The sequence below is a fragment of the Apis laboriosa genome, unplaced genomic scaffold (assembly GCF_014066325.1).
Source record: "Apis laboriosa isolate Shangri-la unplaced genomic scaffold, ASM1406632v1 scaffold56_cov145, whole genome shotgun sequence".
In the NCBI taxonomy this organism is placed as follows: Eukaryota; Metazoa; Arthropoda; class Insecta; order Hymenoptera; family Apidae; genus Apis; species Apis laboriosa.
Genome location: NW_025223765.1, coordinates 1,086,607 through 1,110,106, shown reverse-complemented (window position 1 = coordinate 1,110,106; position 23,500 = coordinate 1,086,607). Strand labels below are relative to the sequence as shown.

Genomic DNA, 23,500 nt, shown 5'->3' with positions numbered 1-23,500 from the left:
ACAGCTTGATAATAATTATTTATATTATTATATATAAATTATTTACATATAATAGTTAAGATGAATATTTTACATATAATAGTTAAGATGAATATTTTATTGCAGTTTTGTATTTATAGATAATAATATTCTGCAGTAGTCAATGAAGTTGACATGCTCTAACTGCAATTAATTGCAAAAGAATAAAAATAGGACTTAAAACTTCTGAATATTCTAAAGGACTTTGACCTGATAGTTTTTTACACAAAAGATATTTAAACACAAATATTAAAAGTAATAATATAATACTCCATAATGCTCTTAAAATAGCAGCTTTAGTCATTCCTTCCAAATGCATTCTTATGAAAATAATTGCGCAAAAATAAGTATTCAAACCATCTGCAACAAAAAGTGGTGAAAATACTATCCACCATCCTGTGTGACCCAAGAAATAATTATCATCCAACTTAAGAGCTAATAACACAGTGAAGATTGTTAATGAAACTAAATTTATCCATATTTCAAAAATTGTCAGTCCCAACCAATGTACTAATTCATGTAAAGAAAATATCATTTTAAAGGGATTAAATCTGATATAATTATTAATTTGATTTTATATTTTCATTTATCATATTATAAATTTTTTTTTAATTTAATAAATTATATTTATTAAAAAATCTTCAATATTTTTTGAAAAATTATATTTTATTCTTGATATTTAAGGGTACTTATTGAAAATTTTCTATAAACGCGAATATGTATTGCTGAATTATTTCGATTAATTGTTTCATAATCTGCATTATCATCAAGAGGTTCAAAATCATCTGTAATATAAATATAAAATTATTATAGTATTTAACATCATGAATATATTATTTTACAATATTTATATACCAATAATTGATATTGTAGATGTCTTGATATCTAGTTCTATACCACCATAATGTATTTCCTTTAATTGTAAAGCCAAGCTGCATGCTTTTTGTATAGCAGAACCAAGACCATGAATAATCACTTCAAAATTGCCATTGTTTAACAGTTTTTCACACTTTTTCAATTGAGCCTTATATTATAGAAAATAAAAAATAATCAATTAAAATTAATGAGAATAAAAAAATATTTTAAATTTATTATTTTTGTTTAGTTATTAGTTTTGTTTGAAGTGACTGTATAATGAATTATGAATTATGTATTTAATATAAATATAAAATTAAACAAAAAATTGAATAAATTACAATATTTAAATTAACAAGTTTATAACATTTAGATAGATAATATAATAAAAAGCAAGATAAATTCTGTATAAATGAAATTTTATTATAAAAATTATTAACACACAATTAACAATATTAAAAGTAAAGGTTATAATAATCTTATAGTAAAAATTACCTTAAAGTTTGTTTTATTAGTAATAAATATGTCTTTATCGCGTTTTTTTTTTGTATCAAAAGGTTGTCTTTTTTTAATAATATAATCAGAAGATAATAATTTCTTACGTTTTGCTATGGATTTATTCTTTTCTCTTAGAAAATTTATTTTCAATTTAGAACATTCGTGCACATCGGCCATTCTGACAAATTCTACATGCTATTTTTTATTGTTTATTTGTTCTTAAAGAAATATTTTTATTGATAAATATCTTTTACTAATTAAGTAGAAAAAAACTATTAAATTGGATATGTAAAAATTCAGTGATAAATGAAATTACTAAATTAGTTATACAAAAGAAATATAACCTCGAATATTAAATTCGATTAATGGGCACTTTATCTAGATTTAATGCATTATATTGAAAAGAAGTAACATATTTTGATTTATCGTAAATACAAAATTCATACATTATGAAAGAACCAGAAGTGGATCCGAAGAATATTATAAAAAGCAGAGAACTCCTTTATAGACTTATGATAAGGTTATATATTTTTATTTCTTATATATATATGTCAATTAATCTTCTGGAATATTGAAAATAAAAGTTTTTTTATATTATAAATTAATTATATTAAATTATTAATATATTATTATTATTAATATATTATAATATTATAATTAAAATTATAAAATTTACGAATGTTTTTTTAATTTTATTTTTAAGATTATATTGAAAATTGATAATAATTTACAATAAATGTTTTAGTCAACTATTCTATGATGGACATCAAACACTGGCTGTGCAATTGTCAAATATAATCCAAGCAGAACCTCCATGTCCTCCATCTGATCGTTTACTTCATTTAATGTTAATTGGATTAGCTCATGAACCTGATCGTTCTAAAAAAGATACAAGTAATTTATCTTCCTTCACATCAACTTTTGATAATACTTTGGGGCCTGGCCTAGATTTAGAATTTGAAACGGAAGCTCAAACTCAAGCTCCAGAACCTGCACAATATGAGACTGCCTATGTAACTTCTCATAAAGGAAATTGCAGAGCTGGAGCATTTTCTGCAGATGGTCAATTGATAGCAACTGGATCAGTAGATGCATCAATTAAAATTTTAGATGTGGATAGAATGTTAGCTAAATCTGCACCAGATGAAATGGCACCAGGTGATCAAACAGGTGGTCATCCAGTTATAAGAACACTTTATGATCATTTAGAAGAAGTAACTTGTTTAGAGTTTCATCCAAGAGAACCTATTCTTGTGTCTGGAAGCAGAGACTTTTCTATTAAACTATTTGATTTCAGTAAAGCTAGTGTTAAAAAGGCATTCAGAACTATTACTGATGCAGATCAAATACGATGTTTATCTTTCCATCCTACTGGTGATTTTTTAGTTGTTGGAACTAATCATTCAGTAGTGAGATTATACGATGTTAATACAGCACAATGCTTCGTCTGTAGTATACCAAGTCATCAACATACTGCTGGAATAACTAGTATTAAATATTCTCCTGATGCAAAAACTTATGCTTCAGCTGGTAAAGATGGAAGTATTAAATTATGGGATGGTGTATCAAATCGGTGTATAAATACCTTTGTGAAAGCACATGATGGCTATGAAGTATGTTCAGTGACATTTACCAGAAATGGAAAGGTTTGTAATATTTGAAATATACATATATTTGATATATTTAAAATATTAAAAATTAGATAATTAATATTAATCTTGCAATTTTGGTTTTTAGTATTTATTATCATCAGGAAAAGATTCTTTAATTAAATTATGGGAATTATCTACTAGCAGATGTTTAATAGCATATACAGGTGCTGGAACTACAGGTAAAATATGAAAACATTAAGTATATTAAAATACATATGAATGATGTTAATTTAATATCATAAAAAAAGAATGAAATAATGTATTGTAATTGATTAATGATTTTTAATAGGCAAACAAGAACATAAAGCCCAAGCTATTTTTAATCACACTGAAGACTATGTAATGTTTCCTGATGAAGCTACAACATCATTATGTGCATGGAATTCTCGAAATGCATCTAGAAAACAATTATTATCATTAGGACATAATGGTCCAGTAAGATTGATTGTTCATTCTCCAACAGCTCCAGCATTCTTAACATGCAGCGATGATTTTAGAGCAAGATTTTGGTTTAGAAGAATGCCAACTCATTAAATTGGTATTAAAGAGCAATAATTCATCTTAAAAAAATTTAATATGTTTGGTAATATTTTTTACTATAAGTAATTATCGTGATAATTAGTTAAAATAATAATCATTTAAAATATTAAACAATGATAATGGCGTATGAGAAAATGTATGAAAAGAAAACTACATTCAACATTTATGTTCTTGATCAAATGTTCAATTACTATATCCTGAAGCGATAAACGTTTATTCGTATAGTATACGTTAATCTGATATGATCTAATTTTATATCATTGTACGTATTCATTACTTTTTGAAGTAAAAAAAAGACATTGCTTTATTTTGATATCTTGTATATCTATATGTATATCATTATCAATGTTAGTTATTAATAAGTAAATTCGTATAAATACAGTTTATGTAGATATTAAATCATCGACTAAGAAAATTATTAAAAATTCTTTATTTTTTATATTTACAGCATTTATTTTCAAAAATAAATTAAAAAATATTTTATATTATAAATATATGAAACGTATTTCAATAATAATCACAAAAATATAAAATATAAATATAACAACATATTTTTATATTTTATATTTTTCATTTTAATAATATCTAATTATTTTTCTATTTCAAAGAAAAATTTAAAGGAAAATTTAAAAGAAAATTTATCGTTATAATAGTCGATGAAATGATATCAATAATAATTTAATGCGAAGAAGAATAACAAATGAATAGAAATTAAATGATTAAATTTAAAATGTTCGATATGTGTTGCGTCGCTACGTGTCAAATTACTCAGTCAATCACAAGGCGGCGCTCTGAACTCCCGCTCTACGTTTGACGATGTGTCACGTGACCCACGCTAACCGCCATCTTTGCTTATCGTATAAACAGTGCGACCGGGCTCAGCACAAATTCTTGTTGAGAAACTGCGGTTTTTCCAGTGTTTTTGAGTGATTCAGTTACGAAGAAATGTCCGAGATTAAGGCGGAGAACAAAAATGATAACAACATCGAGGATGTATCAAAGGTAAGCAAAGGGAAGCACGAGAAATATCTTCATCAAGCCGAGTTTTCATGCTAAGGCGGCGTGTTGCGCCCCTCAAATACAAGAAGATACTTAGTTTCTCGAAAATTCGATACAATAGCGTGTATTACAATGAAGGAATGTTATTTGAAAAGTGATTATACAAACTACGAAACTATACAGCTGAAAAACACGGGTGCCTTATTGCGCGTAACCACAGGCTCAGTGATTTTTCAAAGCTGCGCCGTTTGTCCTTCATTGGCAAAGATGGTGGATGTTTTTTATTTGTGATTCTTATGACGAAGGGAGATTCTAGTTAATACAATAAATCCTTATTAAAAAAAAAGGCGGGAAATAGATTTTGATTCCATATATGTCATGAGGTTTCTTACAAAAACTTGTTCTCTCTTAACATTGTTCGAGGCTACGACGCTAGAAATACATATCGACTTGGCAAAATGGCGGGAAACTTAAACAAACTTAGCGTATATTCTCGTAGTTCAACGGTCCTTGATAGTCTTATCGCGGATGTAATTATCATCACGTTTATGTGTTTTTCTTTTAGTTTAACATAATCTTTAAATCGGATATAATTCGTTTTTGTATTATTGATGCTACTTTTACGTTAAATTATGATTGAACATTATAAGTTTTCAAATGTTTCTATTCATTGAAAATTATTAAAACGCAATAAAAAAATATTTTCAGGACCATTCAGCAGAAGAGAAACCAAGTCCAACGAAAAATAAACGAGGAGGCACGAAAAGACTCTCTACATTAGAAAGGTTGGCTCAAGAAGGGGAACGAGTCACAAAGGTACATCACGTGTTTTTTTCGTTTATTTTTCTTTTTCATTTTCTTATTTTATTTATTAAATCATATCTTTTTATTAAATCACATAATAAAAATTTATTTTTTTAATGTTTAAATGTTGTATTTTGAAAATTTAAGTGATCAAAGTTTCATCCCTTCGCTTCGTTATTTCCCTCCATTTAGCCTACCCGTAAACATTGCTACGTGAGCAGAAGGGTGTAAAGAGTGGGGATGCTAAGGGCTGGAGTAGGGGTGAGGGGAAGTTCTCTCAAGTCTTTGGAGGGGAAGAATTCCCGCTAATACATGTCGTGGCCGCCAATTATGAATTGTTACTTATGTTTCACAGATCGGTTGTTTGATTTTTTATTATTACTTTAATTATCAATTAATATTTTCCTTTTTTTTATATATTTTTATAGTTCATTTTAAACATTTTTATTTAATTAGACAATATGAATTTTATATTGTTTTTTTTTAAAATAGAAAAATTTTATTTAAGCGTGGAGATAGTGAAATAGTTTTACTCATTAAAATTTTCATCACAATTATGTTGATTATAGTTGCATATATTTTAATGTAAGAATTATATTATTACTTTTAGAATTAAGAATAAAATTTAATAAATAATTTTTTGTTACAGGATTTAAATGCATCTGTTGGAGAAGTTGAAGGTAGAAGGCGCACACGTAGTTCAGCACGAGGCCTAACTTCATCAACACCTGTACCATCTCCACCTAAAAAAGAAAAAAGGGATACATCGACAAAAGGTACTGGTCGTGGACGCGGGCGTCCTAAAAGGCAAGAAAAAAATAATGATAATAATACGGATGAAGAAGCAGCTAATAATAAAAGTGAAAAACATTCTGAAGAGGAATCTATGAAAATGGATGTGGATGAACATAAGGAGGAAACAGAAAAATTGACAGACAGCGAAGACAAAGGTGTTACAAAATTAGAAAGTAAAGAAGCTATTGAAAAGACTCATGATACTAATTTCAAAGAGGAAAAAGTTGCAGAAGAATCAGAGAATTTTGCAGAAGAAAGCAAGAGTTCTAGTATCAGTGAAGAAAAAAAGGAGGAGGACATAAAGGATAGCTCGGATTCGAGTCAAGATGCAACAGACACAACAACAGAGGCACCACCTTCATCTTCGTCAGAGTCTCAAAATCTCTCTAATACCATTACTACTGAAGAAAATAAGGAATAACCTTCTTTTGCCTGTTTACCAACTTCATGTAAGCATTTTTTTTTTATAATTGTTTCTTTGATTTGTCTCATTAGTATTAACATTTTTTGTCAAATAAAATTCAAATGGAAAAGAATGAGAATGTATGGATTGTATTTTTTAAAGTAATTACAGAAATATAAGGAAAGTATATAATTATCTTTGTCTATTTGTATTCTAATTTTTAAGAGAATATGAATAATTATAATTATTATAAAATAATAAATACAAAGTAACATTATGAGATATAATCATGCAATTTGATAATGATATGTATTATTATTAATTAATTTAAGATTTAATTAAGATTTAAAAAAAAAGAGATTTTAATTAGATTAGTTTTCCATATATTCTCAGTTTTTTCAATTGATATAAGAGAGTGCATAATACATTTAAAAAAAAATTATTTAATAATATACATGAATGAATGGTATGAAACTTGTATAGATTTTTATAGATTTTAATAATGTCAATATATGATTGAAAAGCAAATTGAATCATAGAAAGCATTGTCAAAACATTATACTTGTTTGGAATGAATGATTTTGTTATAAAATATTGATTTTATTGTAGCAGGTACCAGGGCGGCGCACACATTGGGGTTACAAATCCAGTCCCCTCGTCTATTTTAACAAATTGACACCTTCTTGCCGATCGTTATTCTAATCAGTGTACATGAACATTATTTTTCTTTTTAATTTGCAGACGAAAGATCAAAGTATATTATAAATTCATTATCAAAATGAATATATGTTTAATTAATGTATTTAATGGTATTGAGTATTGGTACCATAAAGTAGTTATTTTAATGTAGTTTTACTTTGATAAAAAGTAAAATTATTTTTTGTGCACTGATTAGTTTAAGATGCAAAAATGAGGTGTAGAACGTACGTTGTTCATGTACAATGATAATATTATTGTAAAATATATTTAATATGGACTTATATAGACAAGTTGTTTTCAAATCAGAGCTGAGGTCGGAGTCTTTAAATATCAGTCTTCGAGTCAGATCTGATATGGAAGTAGCTGAAATTAATTCGTACATAGCAAATTACTGTAATATCTTATCTTATATAAATAATGACTGAATGAAATGGAATATATGAGAATTATGGTGAAACGATTTCTCTTTTTTCATGGAATACAGAAATAAAATTTCTGAGAAACGCGTCGTAGCGTGATATCAATTGTCTCCTTCCTCGCATAATGTTACTAATATCAACCGGTTCGTCGATTTTAACATTTTAAGTTTCTTTCGTATTTGGTAACTAATATTTTAACTTTGTTTCTATCTTTTGAATTAAAAAAAAAAAAACAAAAAACAAAAAAAAACAAAAAAAAAGAATAGGAAAAAAAATGGAAAGAAGAATAAAGATTTGTAAGATAGTCTTGTGCATATGTATTTTTTTATGATAGAATTTCACGAAATGTCGGTATTGTGTAATGAGTGTAAATCTTTTTATTAAGCACCCTCTTTTTTCATTTATAATGGTCCAATATTAAATATGTTGATATTATTGTGTATTTGAACGGTTGTGAATGTACAGATAGATTATATTCATGAATTATAATTAAAAGGTTCACAGATTTTAATAAGATATAAATAAAAATGGAATGATAAATCTAATCGTTGAACGCTCAAACGTTCGAACGTATGTGCAATTAAGGAAACAATTTGTTTCAATCGCGTTTGCATATCTTTTAGAAATTTAAAATAACTACATTTCTTTCTCTTCTTAATATTCGTTGCAAGATATTTGAATAGATTTTTTGAAATTTTTCGTAAAGTAAATTTTTTTAACATAATAAAATTTAATAAAATTGTTTATATTGGAAATTTGTAAACGAAGAAAGAAAAAGAAAAAAAGATAAAGAAGAAAGTGATTTTAGTTGAATTGCTTGCTTCTGATAATTATTATATCGTAAGAAAAGATAGGATTTGCCATTCCATATATTTTTTTCTTTTTCTTATCAGTAGTATGACGAGTCAAAGCGTTATTTTTCGCGAGAGATTAAAATCAAATGCGATACGCGTGTATATAGTTAAGGTTAAGCTTCGTGTGTGGCAATTGATCTTATCTCCTACGTGCTAGCGTGAAGGATTGGAACGACGTGTGCCAGCGTGAGCATCCTGTTATAGAAAATATAGGAAGTATAGCTGAAACCTATTTTTTGCTGATTCAATCAAAAATGGAACTTTATAACATACATTACGTTATAAATTAAAACTTTTAGTCCTTCTTACGAGAGTAAATAGTACATTTATTTTATCTATACATAAGTATATAAATGATTAGCATTTATGAGAAAAGATGTCTACAAGGTTCGATATTAGAATTTTTACGATGTCTGTGTATATACGTATATACATACATAATTAGTATACATATATATATACATATATATGTATACATACACACATACACACATACATACATACATGCATATACATATATATTTGCTATTTTAGCTGTATATCTATTCTTGTTACAAATTATAGAATTCTTATGATGAATTAAGCTTGAAACTCTTATAATGAGAATTTAAAAAACTTTTTTTTCCGGTTTGAGAAACAAATCATATTTTACGAATATTTTGATCAAAGTTAATCGGTTGAAAATGATATATTGTTTAAAAATTTAAATTCAGTATATTAATCATTATCGACATTTTCATATTACTATACATTTATATGCGCAATTTTTGATCTTATTTGGATAATATAATCCGAAACATTAGATATGTGCGAGTACTTGTGACATAAAAATTTGATTATTTCAAGCATTTTGAAAAAAATAATTTATATTACGATTTTTAATATAATAAATTTATAACTTGAAATATGTTATTATAAAAGAATAAAACATAATAAAAAATATATCTATTGAAATATGATGTAATTAAATCTCGCAGATATCTAAAAGAAATCAAATAATTAAAAAAATCATCAACAAATGTATAAGTTTATTTTTTAAATTTCTTTAAGATATAAAAATATTTAATCTAATAGACGTTATGCGTTTCTACAAACGGGTAAGTTTATTGCGTCTCATAAAATAGAATTTAATTTTTGATATATATTTTAATTTATATTTTAATTAAATAATTATTTCAAAGTTAAAGCGATAAATATTAATAGAAATGTGAACAAAAAACAATGATTTTGTATAATAGTACACTACTTTTGATAAAATTTATTTTTTAAAACTAATTTACGAAAACATAAATATTCTTGAATACAATTGTTGAATTTTGTTTATAAAGGAACAAGAATTATCATAAATAAATGAATTTATATTCGCGATATAGTTTCACTATATCGTTCTGTTTTTGCAATCATAATTATCGACAGTCGATAATATTAATTTTATTACTTAAACAGTTACATTCTATTTCACCAGATGGCGAAATAGGCGCACTTTATATATATGCCGCGAACTTAAAATAGTTACTTATAGTAGACTTCCTCTTGACCGACTTTTACTGAGATTGATAAACGAGTTGATTAATCTGATAATATCATAAATTGTAAATATAAAAAAAATATATATATACATATGTACATATGCATATAATATTTCTTATTTATATATATGTAATTTAGATATAACAATTTATTAATATCAATAAATTAATATATAGAAATTATGATATGTTAGCGATTATATGGGGCTGATTAATATGGGGAATATGGGGAAGAGAAAGTCTACTATTTACATTTTATATGTATGTGTATAAAAAAATGATACAACAAATAAGTAAAATTATTCTTAGAATTAATATTTTTTTTTTTTGAAAACGATGAAAGTAACATGTTGTAATAAAAGAAAAAAATCAGAGTATCTTAATAGGAAAAGAAATTAAAATAACTATATTTGATTTCATTTAATAATATAAATTCTATTCGCATTTAAAAACGATACATTTAAATAAAGACACGACTTTTCTTGTCACCAATTTTTTATCACATATGAAAAAAGATTTTATAACGAAATTAATATATAATATCAATTTGGATGCACAATAATTTTTTAACAAAAATTTTGAATTTTGTTATGAAATTATTGAGAAAAAAATATAGTAGTTAAAAAAATACAATAGATATTAAAAATCTATAATGATTATAGTTCACATGAAATGAAAAAAAAAAAGAAAAAAACTTTCGACTAATTAATTGTTCAATTTCTTCATTATTTTTATTCATTATGTCTATTCACAATATAATAAGAATTTGGTATTTCTCTGAATAATATGTTTATTATTTCATATTTCTTACAATCTATATGTAGATAAGTAAGTATATTTACAACTTAATGTTTCATTCATGTATATATCTGTTTTGTTGTTTGTGTTTAAATAAGTGTGTTCATTCTTTTTATCACTTTTTTTTAATTAAAAAATATTTTTGTATCTCAACATCGATTAAATTTTTCGGTATTATTATCAATTAACTTTTTCGATAATTATATTATAATAATAATGAGCTAATTAATCTGATCTATAGAGTGCGTTGCTGTTGTTTCCTTCGGTCTATTATGAATTGGACTGTTGTTAATATTGTCATCTAAATTTGTTTCATATCTTTATTCAGTTTTTTTAAATATTCTATTATTTATTTTATTATTTCTTTGTTATCTTCAATAAATATAATTCGTATAAATGTTTGATGAACTAAAATCTCTTGGTCGGAATCCTATTTCGAACTTTTTTAAGAAATTGCATCGCATCCTATCTTTTATAATATTGTATTTATTTACATTATTTAAAATGAAGACGATCATACAGAAAGGTAAGTGAAAAATTATTTCGACATTTAAATTTTTTGAAATCATCAAAAAACGTTCATATAATGGGATATGTATAATCTATTTTAGAACATATTAAATAATAACAGTGAGATTCGAATAAAAGATCGAATGGAAGTGTCTATTCGATCTTTTTAACATGTTAACATATTGTGAGCGAGCATGTAAGAAAAGGAAGAGATGCTTGGTTTGGTGCATTGCTTCTACATCATAATGCTTCTCAATAATTAAATGTCAGCTGATTAACTGGACAAGGAAGGATAACACTGTATCTTCATTGATCGAATAAAGAACACATTGATTAATTTACATTGATTAGAAAATGTTAATTATAGAAATTATTATTTTTCAAATCATGAAATCCTTTTAATTTTTTTTAAAGATATTTGGAGAAGTTTGGAATTCATGAAATTTTTAAACTATCTTTCCTCTTTTTAAGAAAATATTTTCGATGAAACAATATTATAATAAAAGGAATAAAGAGAAATATAGATTTGATTTTTTATGCAAATACAATATGTTAAAAATGTGTAAAATAATTTTAATATATGTAAAATATGTGTAAAATAAAGTGACATTGTGAAATATTATATTACATATATCCATTATTTTTAAAAACGATATAAAATATTTATATATAATTTATTGCATATGTAGTGAAGCATTATATGTAAAGTGTTAAATATATTCATGGGATATCTTTGGAAGATTGATTTTGAAAATAAAAACAAGTACAAAAGTGGTATAAAAAATTATCGAATAAAACTTAAATTATAAGTAATTGAAATTTGCACTAGAAACGAAACGGAAATAGACTGTCCTGTATTTTATAGTTAAAAATATGAAAAAATTATTATTATTTAAAATGATCTATATACTGTATGAATTTTTTGACATTACTTAATTTTCATTTATTATTTGTCCTAATTAACAATATAATAATATGTTAAAATGTGACAAAGATATTTAATTAAAAATCCGTTATAATGTACACTTTATTGCTATTTGTTTTTGAAAAAAATTGAGATTGAATATACATAATCAAGAAATCATATAATCTACAAATTTTAAAAATTAATTTTTAAATAAAATGAAATTAATTCTATATTTTTTGCTTATAGAATTTTCTATCAATAATTTATTCGTATTTCAAGAATCAAGAAATTTTATTAAATTAATCATTTTATTTGTATTTGAAAAATTTTCAAACTTGATCGAACACGAAGCTTCAAATAAAAAAATTTTATTTTTTTCGGTTTATTATTGTATATAGAATCATCTCTATGCTTCACGAGACTTCATGATGTATAAAGAAACTATTAAAATAGTGTTAATTAATTAATGCATATTTTACATTTACTGTTGCAAAATTATTCTCATTTTCTGAAACTAAAATATAGTCCATAGAATATGTCGAATATGCAAGAAATATGTATATAATATGTATACTATTTCAATAATATGTAATTTATAAAAAATATACTTGTTTGAAATTTCCAAATTCGAAAATAAATTTTTATTTTGGTTCTATTTCTCTATCTACTTTCTCTATTGTAGATGTGATTTGATTTGATCATCTGAAAACGATAGATAGAACTGTAAATAGTTGAAAAATATCGAATTAAATAATTAAACAGTTAAATAGAGATTTGTGCAAAATTATAATAAACTATATGATTCCAATCACAAAAGTGTTGTGATTCATTCCAAAAATTGAAATTATAGATCAAAATAGCAAAAAAAAAAATTTAAAAAGATAATGAAATTTTTATTATTTCTTGTTTAAATGAACAAAATGACAGAAACTGCGTTAAATTTAATTCTTTCCGAATATGAATATCTTGATAAAATTGTAATTGATCATATCTTTGATTGCTAATATGAATCAATCTTAAGGTTTCTAAGAGAAATATATATAGTAGAACTTTGCAGTATACAAAACAGGCCTAAAGATGGAAAAATCAAAATAAATCGTGTACAACGAAAGATGTAACTAATTATCAATAAGTCGTTTCTACATTTTTCCACTTTATATTTTCCCACTTCGTTAGAAGTTCTGGAACTTATACTGAGGATTGTAAAGTACAACGAATGAGGATTTCATGCAATATTTAATTATATTGAATTGTTATATTTCTATTGAAATATTAGACTGCATTTTTATTAAAATAACAAGGAATATTTTGTTGATATTTTATATTTTTTGAAAAAATAACTATTTGTTGTCGAATATTTTCTTTGTATTGCCAATAACAGATATCATTGCTTATTGCATATTTTTATTCAAAGTAGTAAAAATTAAATAAAAATAGGGAACATAAGATAAGTCGTGGTAATAACAAAATATAATTTCAGTATAGAAACAGAATTGATCTCAAAAATGCTGGAATATTTGTAAACTGGAGATTTTTGAGATAATTTCAAATAACATTTTTCTTTGCAAAAACTTTAGTTATGGTTTTGTTAACATTGCACTTATTAGCAAAACATTGGCCAATTACAGAGCGCGTAGCTAATTGAACTTCTGTGCTAATTTATATCAGTTTTTCGTACAATAAAATCGATGTTAAAATTAGAATTATGACTATCAATATCATTATCGATAACAAATAAAAATAACTGAAATTCCTATTTTTTTTAATTTTAAGTTATTGTTAGAGATATTTTTAACGATTATTTATTTTAATGATATTTCATTGAATTTTCGATATATTTAAACTATGTTAATTTCAAATTATCGATAACACGAATAGAAATGATTAAAATAAACCACAATATAATTTTTTTAATTTTTTATTATTTTTAAATTTAAAGATAATATTTTTAAATGTCTTAATAATTTTGAATAAGAAAAAATATTAAAAGAACTTTAATCATTTCTATCTTGTATATATGCATATAATGATATTATATAGGATATTATATATATCTAATGATATTATCGATATTATCAAAAATTATTAATAAAATATCGATAATATATCAATAATCGATAGCTACAATTCTAAGCAAAGTACGTAAATATTTTATATTTGACAAGAAAAAATAATGTTAATAAATGTTTACCATTAATAATAATAAATATTACAGCTATAAAAAGTAAGTTTTCTACTATCACTATTAGAAATAAACTGATTCGAGTATGGACAATATGTTGCTTGAAACAATTGTTTTAGTTTCAAGTAACAAATGTTGTTTTGAAACTGAACTCAAATGTTTCTTTCAATATTATCTCTACTTTTATAAAGTTTTTATTACTCTGTATTGATTTTTATTTATTATTTTACATGAGAATACATTCCATATTACGTACATAGTCCAATTTTTATTTTCAGTTAAGTGTTATTAGAATTATTATTTTAAAATTTTATATTTGGAGAGATTTGATATGTTTGAGGTTTTGTACATATATCAAAACAATTTAATTCTACATAATCCATAATAAGTATCTTCTAAACGAATTAAGATGAAAATTTTTATAATTTAAAATGCTGTTTAAATAAATATCTAATTCATTATTTTCACATTGTAATAAAAATTATATTCAACATCAAATATGTTTTAAATAATGCCAAAACGTATTACATATAAACAAAAATATAAAAATGTTTAATTGTAAGTTTATGTAAAATAAACTGTCTTGTTTTTACATTTCATGTCTCTCATTATCATGTATCAATTCTTTCATACGTAGAGAAATTCGACACTGTTTGAGATATTTTATAAAATAACATTTTTTTAACATCGTTTAAGTTTAACAAATTTAATTTTCTTTTGTTTGAAAACAAAATTATAATAAAATACAAAATATAATGTTGAATCTAAATGTACAAAAAAATTATTAAAAATATTATTTATTTTCGTTTAAACGATTTTTTTATCTTCAAAATGTATCGATTTTCTTTAAACTCTTTTAATTAATATGAATATATCAATCAATTATTGATCACTTATGTTTTCAAGTAAATTTTATCATTATGATAATTTCGTTCTGGTTCAAATTCATCGCGCTTACTTTTCATTCACTGTTATTTCCTAATTACCACAACAACGTTGGTGCACCAAACCCTTTGATGGGTTTGGATTTCGAGGCACTTTGAATCGTGTCGACGGTACGACGTTAGACACATTATTCTCTGTGTATTGTTCTATGTAATTCGCGCAATTATCTAAACAACGGCGGCCAGCTCGCGTAAATTAATTGTCGTTGCAATTAGAACGATGACAGCATTGATTTCGAATCGGGAAATTGCAGGGTGGGGGGAATTGGGATGATGTGGTTGGAACGAAATCGGTAATTGGTTTAACAAATGAGTCTCGTTTCTCGAGCGGTTTTCGTGATTGGTGGACGGAACGTGCGTGATTAAAACGAGAAATCGAGGAAATCGTATTGAAAATATAATGCCATATAGCGCTATATTTCACATGAATCGTGACGATGACATTCAATTAAATATTTGTATCGATTATTGTATCTCTGCTTATTTTTTTAGTATCATAAATTGTAATATTATAATAAATTTGAATTATAATTTTATTCATTTCGATTAGGAAGAAATTTATTTTTTTTAATTCTAGAAATTTTTGATGCTTGATTTGATTTACTTAATTCTTTTTTTTTTATATTTTGTCAAAAAGTTTAAGAAAATTGTGAGCTTGAGAAATAAGACATTTTTTGCTTTCCACCAAATGAAAAATGTATATTACGTAGAGTTCGAAACAATTATATAATATTTTCATAGATTATATTTATAAAATGGAACTTTTCTAAAAAAAAAGTTTTCACATTCAATTAAATTTTAATGAGAATAAATAAGAGGAAATATTTTTGAAAATAAAAGTTTTAGTAGTAGTAGTTTGAGTAGAATTTATATTTTATAAAAAATTTTTCTATTACAGGAACAGATATTTTGTTTATCAATTATATATAAAAAATATTGTACAGTACTGTAACAAGTATTGAATGCCATTCAATAGTATAATTTAATGAACAATATAATAATAATATTAAATAAATACTTATTATATCTTTTTTTTTATATAAATATATTAATAATATGATGTTATATCATATATATTAAACTAAGTAGAAAAAATTGGAAATGAAAATAATAATTTGATTTTAAATTGCTATTATACAAAAAAATACATAACATTAAATAACATTTAATTAAACAAAAATATTCTTATTTATGCATAAAAAAACTAGAAATAATTAAAAATTACAAGATTTTTATTAAATTAGTTGTATCATAATTATCACAATATAAGTAATAATTTTTTGATATTTTTTACTTTGCTTAATTATTAAATGCATTGCATCGAATTTTGATAGCTATAAAAAAAAGACAATAATATTTTTTATCGAATTTTCCTATTCTATAAAGTTAATATTATTTTATAAGTTAACATTATAATATTACAATAATTGTCTTCAACTATGTTTTTAAATCCAAATTTAGATTGCAAATTTTCATTAATAAGACGCTTAAAAATAACGATTAATATTGTATTCAAAAGTTTCAAATTAAAGATTAAAAAAAAAATATTTTTTTTATTGCACAGAAAATGTTTATATTACTATTTTGAAAAACACTAAATTACAATTAAAAGACAAGACAGTTTTGCTATTGAATTATAAATATATATTATGTTTGTAAGATATATTTAAATTATTGAAAAATAATCAATTTAAAAATAATTTTAATACTTTTATTTTTTTTGCAATAACTAAAACAAATTTTAGATTTATTTTTATTACTATGTTATACAATAAGTGATTAAGTTTTAAGTGATACATCAATGTTTTTTACAAAAAGCTTCGAGGTAAAAAATAACTTCATTAATATGAAGCATAGCATCTGATAATATATGATACATAATATTTTATAAGAAAATACATAATTAAAACACAATAACTGATTTTTGTACTATAATACTGACTAATAATTAATTTATAAACTTTTTCTTTAATTGTCATTTAAAATTATATTATCATTTCACTTATAAAGAAATTTTTACCAATAGAAGAAACGTCAAATTATACTTTGAATATATTATACAATAAAAATTAAATAAATAAAACTATTTATATTATCAAGAATTCTGATAACACAAATAGGATAGGACACACTAATCGATACAAATAGCCTTATTTCCATAGGATTCGAAAATATTTATTTTCTTGTAATTACATATGTTTACATTTACAGAATGCTGATGGTTAGATATACTAATGTGATCGCATAGGTGATTATTGCAAGTGTTAATTGCATTTCAGTGGATGCCAACCGCAAAACCGCTGAGAACGCGCGCTCCAACGCAATCCAACGCATCGCGCTTGAATTCCTTTCACGGTAAATCGATTTTCGATGTTTCATTCCTATTTCGTGCTGATTCTATTTATGGTTCTTTTGATAATAAGTAAAGATTCACATTGTATTTCTTGAATAATTAATATTAATCCAATAAAATTAATGAAGTTTAAAAGTAATGAACCGAAAGAAATAAATACTTGATTAAATTGCAAATGATTTATTTGCTTGATTATGTAACAAGAATGACTATCAATAAAATTATTGGTACATATGAATAATATCGTTAAGATATCATTGAGGGGTACAAACAAGTAAAATATATTTCAATGATATATTAATATATTAATTTTTAATTTAATTTATATTAATGTATTTTGGCTGTAATATTGTTTTTCTATTTCTAAGAAGTATTTGTAAAATATATTATAAATATTTTTTTTAAATTATATTGTTAAATATTTTAATTTTTTGTTTTTATATTAATATTTTATGCACAATTTTATTTTTTAATTTTTTTTAATTTGTATTTCTTTATCAAAATTTGATATCTATAAGTATATATTATTATTTATCTATAGCTTTTGTCGTATATTTAAGATATTTATATTATCGAAATATTTTAATTTTTTTTTAAATATAAACAAAAAAAATTCTGTTTTTAATATTAATATAAAATTCTATATATATATTAATATAAAATTCTATATAAAAATTTTATATATATATATATATATATGTCATGTATATATGAAACTATCATTTAATTTTTATGTCTTTGAATATTATTTTTATATTGCATATTCATAAATAATTCAGAAGACTATTATACTGAATAATTATTTTTAATTTTTAATTTTTTAAAAAATATATTTTTTTTATTTATTAAGAAATATTTTTTTATTTATTATTTATTTATTTATATATTAATAAAATAATATTTATTTTTTATATTTTTTTACATAATTATGTAAATATAAATATAAATAAAAAATAATAATAATAAATTAAATATTATCAAATTAACCAATATATTCAAATTCACTAATAAATCATATTTTATTTAAAAATTAAGTTCTTTATTATCTGTAATAAAATTTTCTTGAATGAAAAAATCCACTTTCTAAATAGAGATAAAATTATCAAATTAAAAATTTTGCATCTTATAAAAATTCTTACAAAAGTAAAAAGAATATATCAGAATTAAATTAAAACTAAATTGAAATGATTGGTTTTTGAAAAATTAGAGTTTTATATTGAAAAACTGAAGAATTTTATATTATTATTTTCTTTTTTAATATCTATTCCTTATCTATTCCTAATATCTATTCCTTATAAAGGGGCTTTAAATACAAGAGTTGACAGATTATTAAAATTAAATAAATTTTAGAGGTCAGAAATTGCAATTAAAAAATTTAAATTTTTGTTATATTTTAATAAATTTTTAAATAATTTTATGATAAATTTTAATAAAAAAAAAATAAATTTTAATTTTTTTATAATTGTTGTTACAATATTTTAACGATATTATCGATATAACAGTATTAATAAGATATCAATAATTTATTGATGGTTGCATTTCTAGACGACAGATGACGTGCATATGTTGAAAGTAGCGTTCCTATAATCAAAATCACGAAATAATTCCCGATTTTGATTGATAATGATATTTGCAGCAAAAATAATAAATATAACTGACTATATTCATATTTATACTGTGCAATTAATAAAATTAATATTACAGAATTATTGATCTGTAATAAGTTTAAGTATTTTAAATATAATAAATATAATAATATAAATAATTGGAATTAAATTAATGTAGAGTAAAAATAAAAATAAATATATGAATATATGGATATATTTATAATTATATTTCAATATAATATATATAAAAACGTATTCTCAATAATCAAAAATAAAAATTATAAAATCCATATTATTTTGACTGATTTGGTTAATGATTTAGTTTGATTAACAATAAGTTATATAAAAAAAATACTCTACTTTTTTGATTAATAAAGCGATTTTTTATATATATTTATATAAATAGAGATAAATATATATTATCAATATTTATAATTAATTAAAAAATAGAAATACAAAAATACAACTGTAAAAATATATAATTTTATTTCAGTAAGTAAATTTAGAAAAAATTCGTATTATTTCGATGTAAAAAAAAAAAAAAACATACTACGATAGTAAAAATATCATAATACATAGTTTGTATATAAAACCAGACTAATTAAAAAAATAATGAAAATTTATCATTGACAGTATTAAAAAAAATAATGAATAAGTATTTACTTACTTGATCCTTATATTTTCAATGATAAAAAAAGAAGATGGTTTCTTATGGTATAACATATAGTGTATTGTCTATTAATATTACAAACACTATTACTGAGGAACAATAGACCAATATAATTATATACAGAATGCTAATATATTTGTAAAGCAGTAAAAATTAATATATAAAAATGTCAATTGCTTATTTTATATTTATTTTAGTTTCAAATTGTTTTAGAATCGATCTCAAATTTTTTTTAAATATCTCATCAATTTTATAAACTATATATAAACTATATATATGCATAAATAAAAAAATTTAAATAAATAAATAAAAAATTTAAATATAAAAAAGATAAATAAATATTCTATATCTTACAATTCAAATTTCGCGGCATAAATTGATGAAAAAACGATGATGATTTATCTAATTTAATTATTTCGTGACTTTGATTAAAAAATCTCTAGTCAAAAATTTCTTTTAAATTTATCTTTCAAGCAAACTTATTAGCTTATTGTAATATAAAACTGGAATATTATGAATTATTAAAATTTCGTATATAATAAAATATATATGTATAATTAGCAACAATTTGTATATAATAAAATTATATATTAATAATATTATTATATTACAACATAATATACTTTTTAGTAATTAAAATATTACTATAAAGTTATTATTATCTTAATATAAAATAAAATAAATTATAATATCTTTTTTATTATAATTCATTTATAAACTTAATTAAAATTATTAAAAATAATAAAACTTTTTATACTTAAGAAGTTAATAATTTTTCTTATTAATTTGATATATAATTGTATTTTCCAAAAAAACTAAAGATTTACGATGACATTCAAAGTCGAAAATCCTGGCAATCCTGATCATAAGTAAAAATAAAATAGAAATAGTAAAAATTTAATAAAAATGTAATAATAAATACTGACATGCGAAAGAAAATTAAATTAATTTTATTATCTATATATAAAAAATAATCTCAATTAAAATATATATCAAGAAATTAAATTCATTCAATGTTGCTCACTAATTTTTCCATGAATTATAAAAAATAGAAAAAATTGGTACTTTATAGGAAAATATATTTAATAAATATTAAACAGAAATATGATGTACACTATTGTCCAAAAGTTTGGAAACAGAATAAAAAGAATTTTAAATAAAACCAAAATAAGTGTCGTATTAAACTTATTTATTACTTATTTATTACAAAAAACTTGCTAAATAATAAAATAATATATGTATACTACAAAAATCTTAGATATAATTTAAAATACAATTTAGGCATTCGATCTATTAATTTTTGTTTACTTAAAATATTTATCAATGGTAATAAATATTTATTATAAGTGGTTCCTTTTATAATATTTATAAAATATTTTTTTTTTATTTTATGCAAAAATATGATTGTTTCTAAACTTTTGAACGGTATACGTGATATTTTGTATAATTTGAAACAAATTAACATTTTTGAATTATCTATCAAAAAAATCGCAATAATAGTTTAAAAATATCGTCAAAATAAATTTGAGATATATTGTTCATCTTTTTTTTTTACGATTTAAAATTCGAAGTGTATGAAATTTAAGAATCGTGATACTACGTTAACCCAATTCGTTGACGCAACTATCTCGACGTTATCTGTTCACGATTCGCGTCCATTGTAGTCACTAACAGGTCCGTGAAATTTGATTTTTCGAATTTCGTTGGATTGGAGTGTGGTATTTTGTACAGTTTTTCAAAGGAAAAATCTAGTCTGTAATCAAAAATATTCACAAACTCTGAATGCGAAAAATGGAAAACGGAAAGCTAATTTAAAATAAATTGTGACTGCTTTGTCATGCAGTTTCCTTTCTTACCAACGTCCGAGATTGCTTCTTCTTAACTTTTTAAAAAAAGGAGAGCAGGAAATGGTTGGAAATCACGGTAATTTTAATTCGAACGTTTTGTATTTTTCGAATACGTTAAAACAAAACGAAACAAAACGAAACAAAATAAAGAGGAAAATCGACTCTTCCCTGAAATATGATATGAAACGAAAATTAAATACAGATGTACAATTATGAGAATATTTTGTAAAGAGGCCGAGAGATTTATTTGTGTGAAAAAATAATGGGAATCCTTGGATTCGATGGGTTTTTTTTTTATTTTCTATCCTTTTCTGGCTGATTTCGTCCAAAAGTAGTCTAAAGATCCGTGAATTTAGACCGGGTCTGGTGCAGGTGCGAGCAGTTGCATACTACTGCTAGAATGCGCAATCTGTAAAAGCATCGATTTTCATATGAACAATTTCATGCGGCACTTTTTTCTACATATATGATGAAATCGAAAAATTCTCTCTTTTTCGATTTCAATGATTTTTAAATATATTATAGAGAAAGAAATTCTGCACAATTTTTTTTTTATACGTATAACTGAATCGAGCTATTTAAAAGACCTTATATCATGGCAAAGCATGCGACTATTTATCAATCGCTATATAAAATTTTTTTATTATTGATTTTAAATTATTATATAAATAAATTAAACTTATAAATGCTCTTGAAATAGTATTTCATTTTTAATTGGTTTTCTTAAATTGTTGAAAATAAAATTGTTTTATCGCAATCCCTTAAAGTTTGGTTTATTTCCTTTCTTCCTTTCTTTCTGTCTCCTCTTTGTAAGAAATGGCAGAAAAGAATGGTAGCTTTCTCAAATCGGTTGAAAATATTGGCAAGCATCGATAACAGAGATTAGATACGGACGAGGAGCATGGGAGTTGTTCTCGTTTCGAAGATAAGAACAACAAGAAGGAACAACTTTCGAGAGAGATAAATTTACCTGTTGTTTTGGTTGTTTGTACGACTTCCTGGCGTAGACTTTGAGAACTCTGCAGTTGCACGCGACGGACAGCGCTACAGCTAATCCCTGGGTCGATCAATTGATGGACCAACCATGCAAAAGATATATAATGCAGTATAGAATATTGGATAAAAATTTCGAGGCTAAAGCACATACAGTGACATCTATGAAAGATATTAATTCTTTCTCCTGATATGTTTTGATCGGAGTTTGTTTATGTTCTTTGTCAAACGTGTGAAAAAGGAAAATAAGTAAAAGAGAAAGATGGCTGAGAGTTGAGGTATTCGAAAAATATATCGATGAAACAATACTAATGCAAGGTAAAATTTTTTTATTCTTGATTTATTTCTTAATGAAACTTTTATTATTTCTTAAATTTTTCTGAATAAAATAAGATAAAAAAAATATATACAACATAATATAATTTAGATTATATTCATTTACTTAAAAGATAAAGAAGTTATATTATCATTTGTTAAATATGTAAATATAATTTGAATTATATCGTGATTTTATTTTAATCAAAAAAACTTTACAAATAAAAGTTTTGTTAAAAAATAACTGGAAATAATAATTTTATATTGCTCATATGTCGAACTTTCTGACATGTGATATCTCTAGATTTT

At 23.2% G+C, this 23,500-nt stretch overlaps 5 protein-coding genes across 8 annotated transcripts in view; 2 read left to right on the top strand and 3 right to left on the bottom strand.

Moving 5' to 3' along the window:
* Positions 1-79: 79 nt before the first annotated feature.
* Positions 80-663, bottom strand: LOC122717651 (transmembrane protein 203). The gene has a single exon (XM_043941904.1). It carries the CDS (start codon positions 551-553, stop codon positions 140-142), a length of 414 nt encoding a protein of 137 aa, XP_043797839.1. The 5' UTR covers positions 554-663; the 3' UTR covers positions 80-139.
* LOC122717650 (ribonuclease P protein subunit p20) lies at positions 641-1,612 on the bottom strand. Its single transcript, XM_043941903.1, has 3 exons — positions 1,369-1,612; positions 874-1,042; positions 641-803 (listed from the first exon to the last, which is right to left on the bottom strand). Exons 1-3 carry the CDS (start codon positions 1,546-1,548, stop codon positions 685-687), a joined length of 468 nt encoding a protein of 155 aa, XP_043797838.1. The 5' UTR covers positions 1,549-1,612; the 3' UTR covers positions 641-684.
* Positions 1,613-1,749: 137 nt separating this feature from the next.
* LOC122717649 (cleavage stimulation factor subunit 1) lies at positions 1,750-3,960 on the top strand. Its single transcript, XM_043941902.1, has 4 exons — positions 1,750-1,891; positions 2,117-3,017; positions 3,109-3,202; positions 3,313-3,960. The coding sequence occupies exons 1-4, from the start codon at positions 1,821-1,823 to the stop codon at positions 3,555-3,557; spliced, it is 1,311 nt and encodes a 436-aa protein (XP_043797837.1). The 5' UTR covers positions 1,750-1,820; the 3' UTR covers positions 3,558-3,960.
* A 352-nt stretch (positions 3,961-4,312) lies between these two features.
* On the top strand, positions 4,313-8,854 carry LOC122717653 (myoneurin-like). 2 transcript variants are annotated; one of them, XM_043941907.1, is made up of 4 exons: positions 4,313-4,565; positions 5,271-5,378; positions 6,016-6,610; positions 7,177-8,854. In XM_043941907.1, exons 1-3 carry the CDS (start codon positions 4,509-4,511, stop codon positions 6,580-6,582), a joined length of 732 nt encoding a protein of 243 aa, XP_043797842.1. In that variant the 5' UTR covers positions 4,313-4,508; the 3' UTR covers positions 6,583-6,610; positions 7,177-8,854. The 2 variants fall into 2 exon arrangements, with proteins under 2 accessions (XP_043797842.1, XP_043797841.1); XM_043941906.1 differs by having other exon boundaries at positions 4,331-4,565; positions 7,174-8,854.
* A 12,512-nt stretch (positions 8,855-21,366) lies between these two features.
* Positions 21,367-23,500, bottom strand: part of LOC122717676 (cadherin EGF LAG seven-pass G-type receptor 1-like) — a 154,464-nt gene continuing 152,330 nt past the window's right edge. For 2 of the 3 annotated variants that reach the window (XM_043941955.1, XM_043941956.1), the window contains 2 exons: positions 22,854-22,940; positions 21,367-22,292 (listed from right to left, as the gene is read on the bottom strand). In XM_043941955.1, coding sequence (XP_043797890.1) covers positions 22,236-22,292; positions 22,854-22,940 — 144 coding nt within the window. In that variant the 3' untranslated portion in view covers positions 21,367-22,235. The remainder of the gene's footprint in view (positions 22,293-22,853; positions 22,941-23,500) is intronic. The other variant, XR_006347238.1, reaches the window with a different exon arrangement.

What these genes read in the sequence shown, in the direction of transcription:
- LOC122717650 (XM_043941903.1), bottom strand. Translation starts at nt 1,548, where the DNA reads ATGGCCGATGTGCACGAATGTTCTAAATTGAAAATAAATTTTCTAAGA. An exon ending in CTAATAAAACAAACTTTAAG is followed by an intron (nt 1,043 to 1,368) that starts GTAATTTTTACT and finishes CTATAATATAAG; the next exon opens with GCTCAATTGAAAAAGTGTGA. An exon ending in ATCTACAATATCAATTATTG is followed by an intron (nt 804 to 873) that starts GTATATAAATAT and finishes TTTATATTACAG; the next exon opens with ATGATTTTGAACCTCTTGAT.
- LOC122717651 (XM_043941904.1), bottom strand. Translation starts at nt 553, where the DNA reads ATGATATTTTCTTTACATGAATTAGTACATTGGTTGGGACTGACAATT.
- LOC122717653 (XM_043941907.1), top strand. Translation starts at nt 4,509, where the DNA reads ATGTCCGAGATTAAGGCGGAGAACAAAAATGATAACAACATCGAGGAT. An exon ending in ACATCGAGGATGTATCAAAG is followed by an intron (nt 4,566 to 5,270) that starts GTAAGCAAAGGG and finishes AAATATTTTCAG; the next exon opens with GACCATTCAGCAGAAGAGAA. An exon ending in AAGGGGAACGAGTCACAAAG is followed by an intron (nt 5,379 to 6,015) that starts GTACATCACGTG and finishes TTTTTGTTACAG; the next exon opens with GATTTAAATGCATCTGTTGG.
- LOC122717649 (XM_043941902.1), top strand. Translation starts at nt 1,821, where the DNA reads ATGAAAGAACCAGAAGTGGATCCGAAGAATATTATAAAAAGCAGAGAA. An exon ending in CTTTATAGACTTATGATAAG is followed by an intron (nt 1,892 to 2,116) that starts GTTATATATTTT and finishes TAAATGTTTTAG; the next exon opens with TCAACTATTCTATGATGGAC. An exon ending in TACAGGTGCTGGAACTACAG is followed by an intron (nt 3,203 to 3,312) that starts GTAAAATATGAA and finishes GATTTTTAATAG; the next exon opens with GCAAACAAGAACATAAAGCC.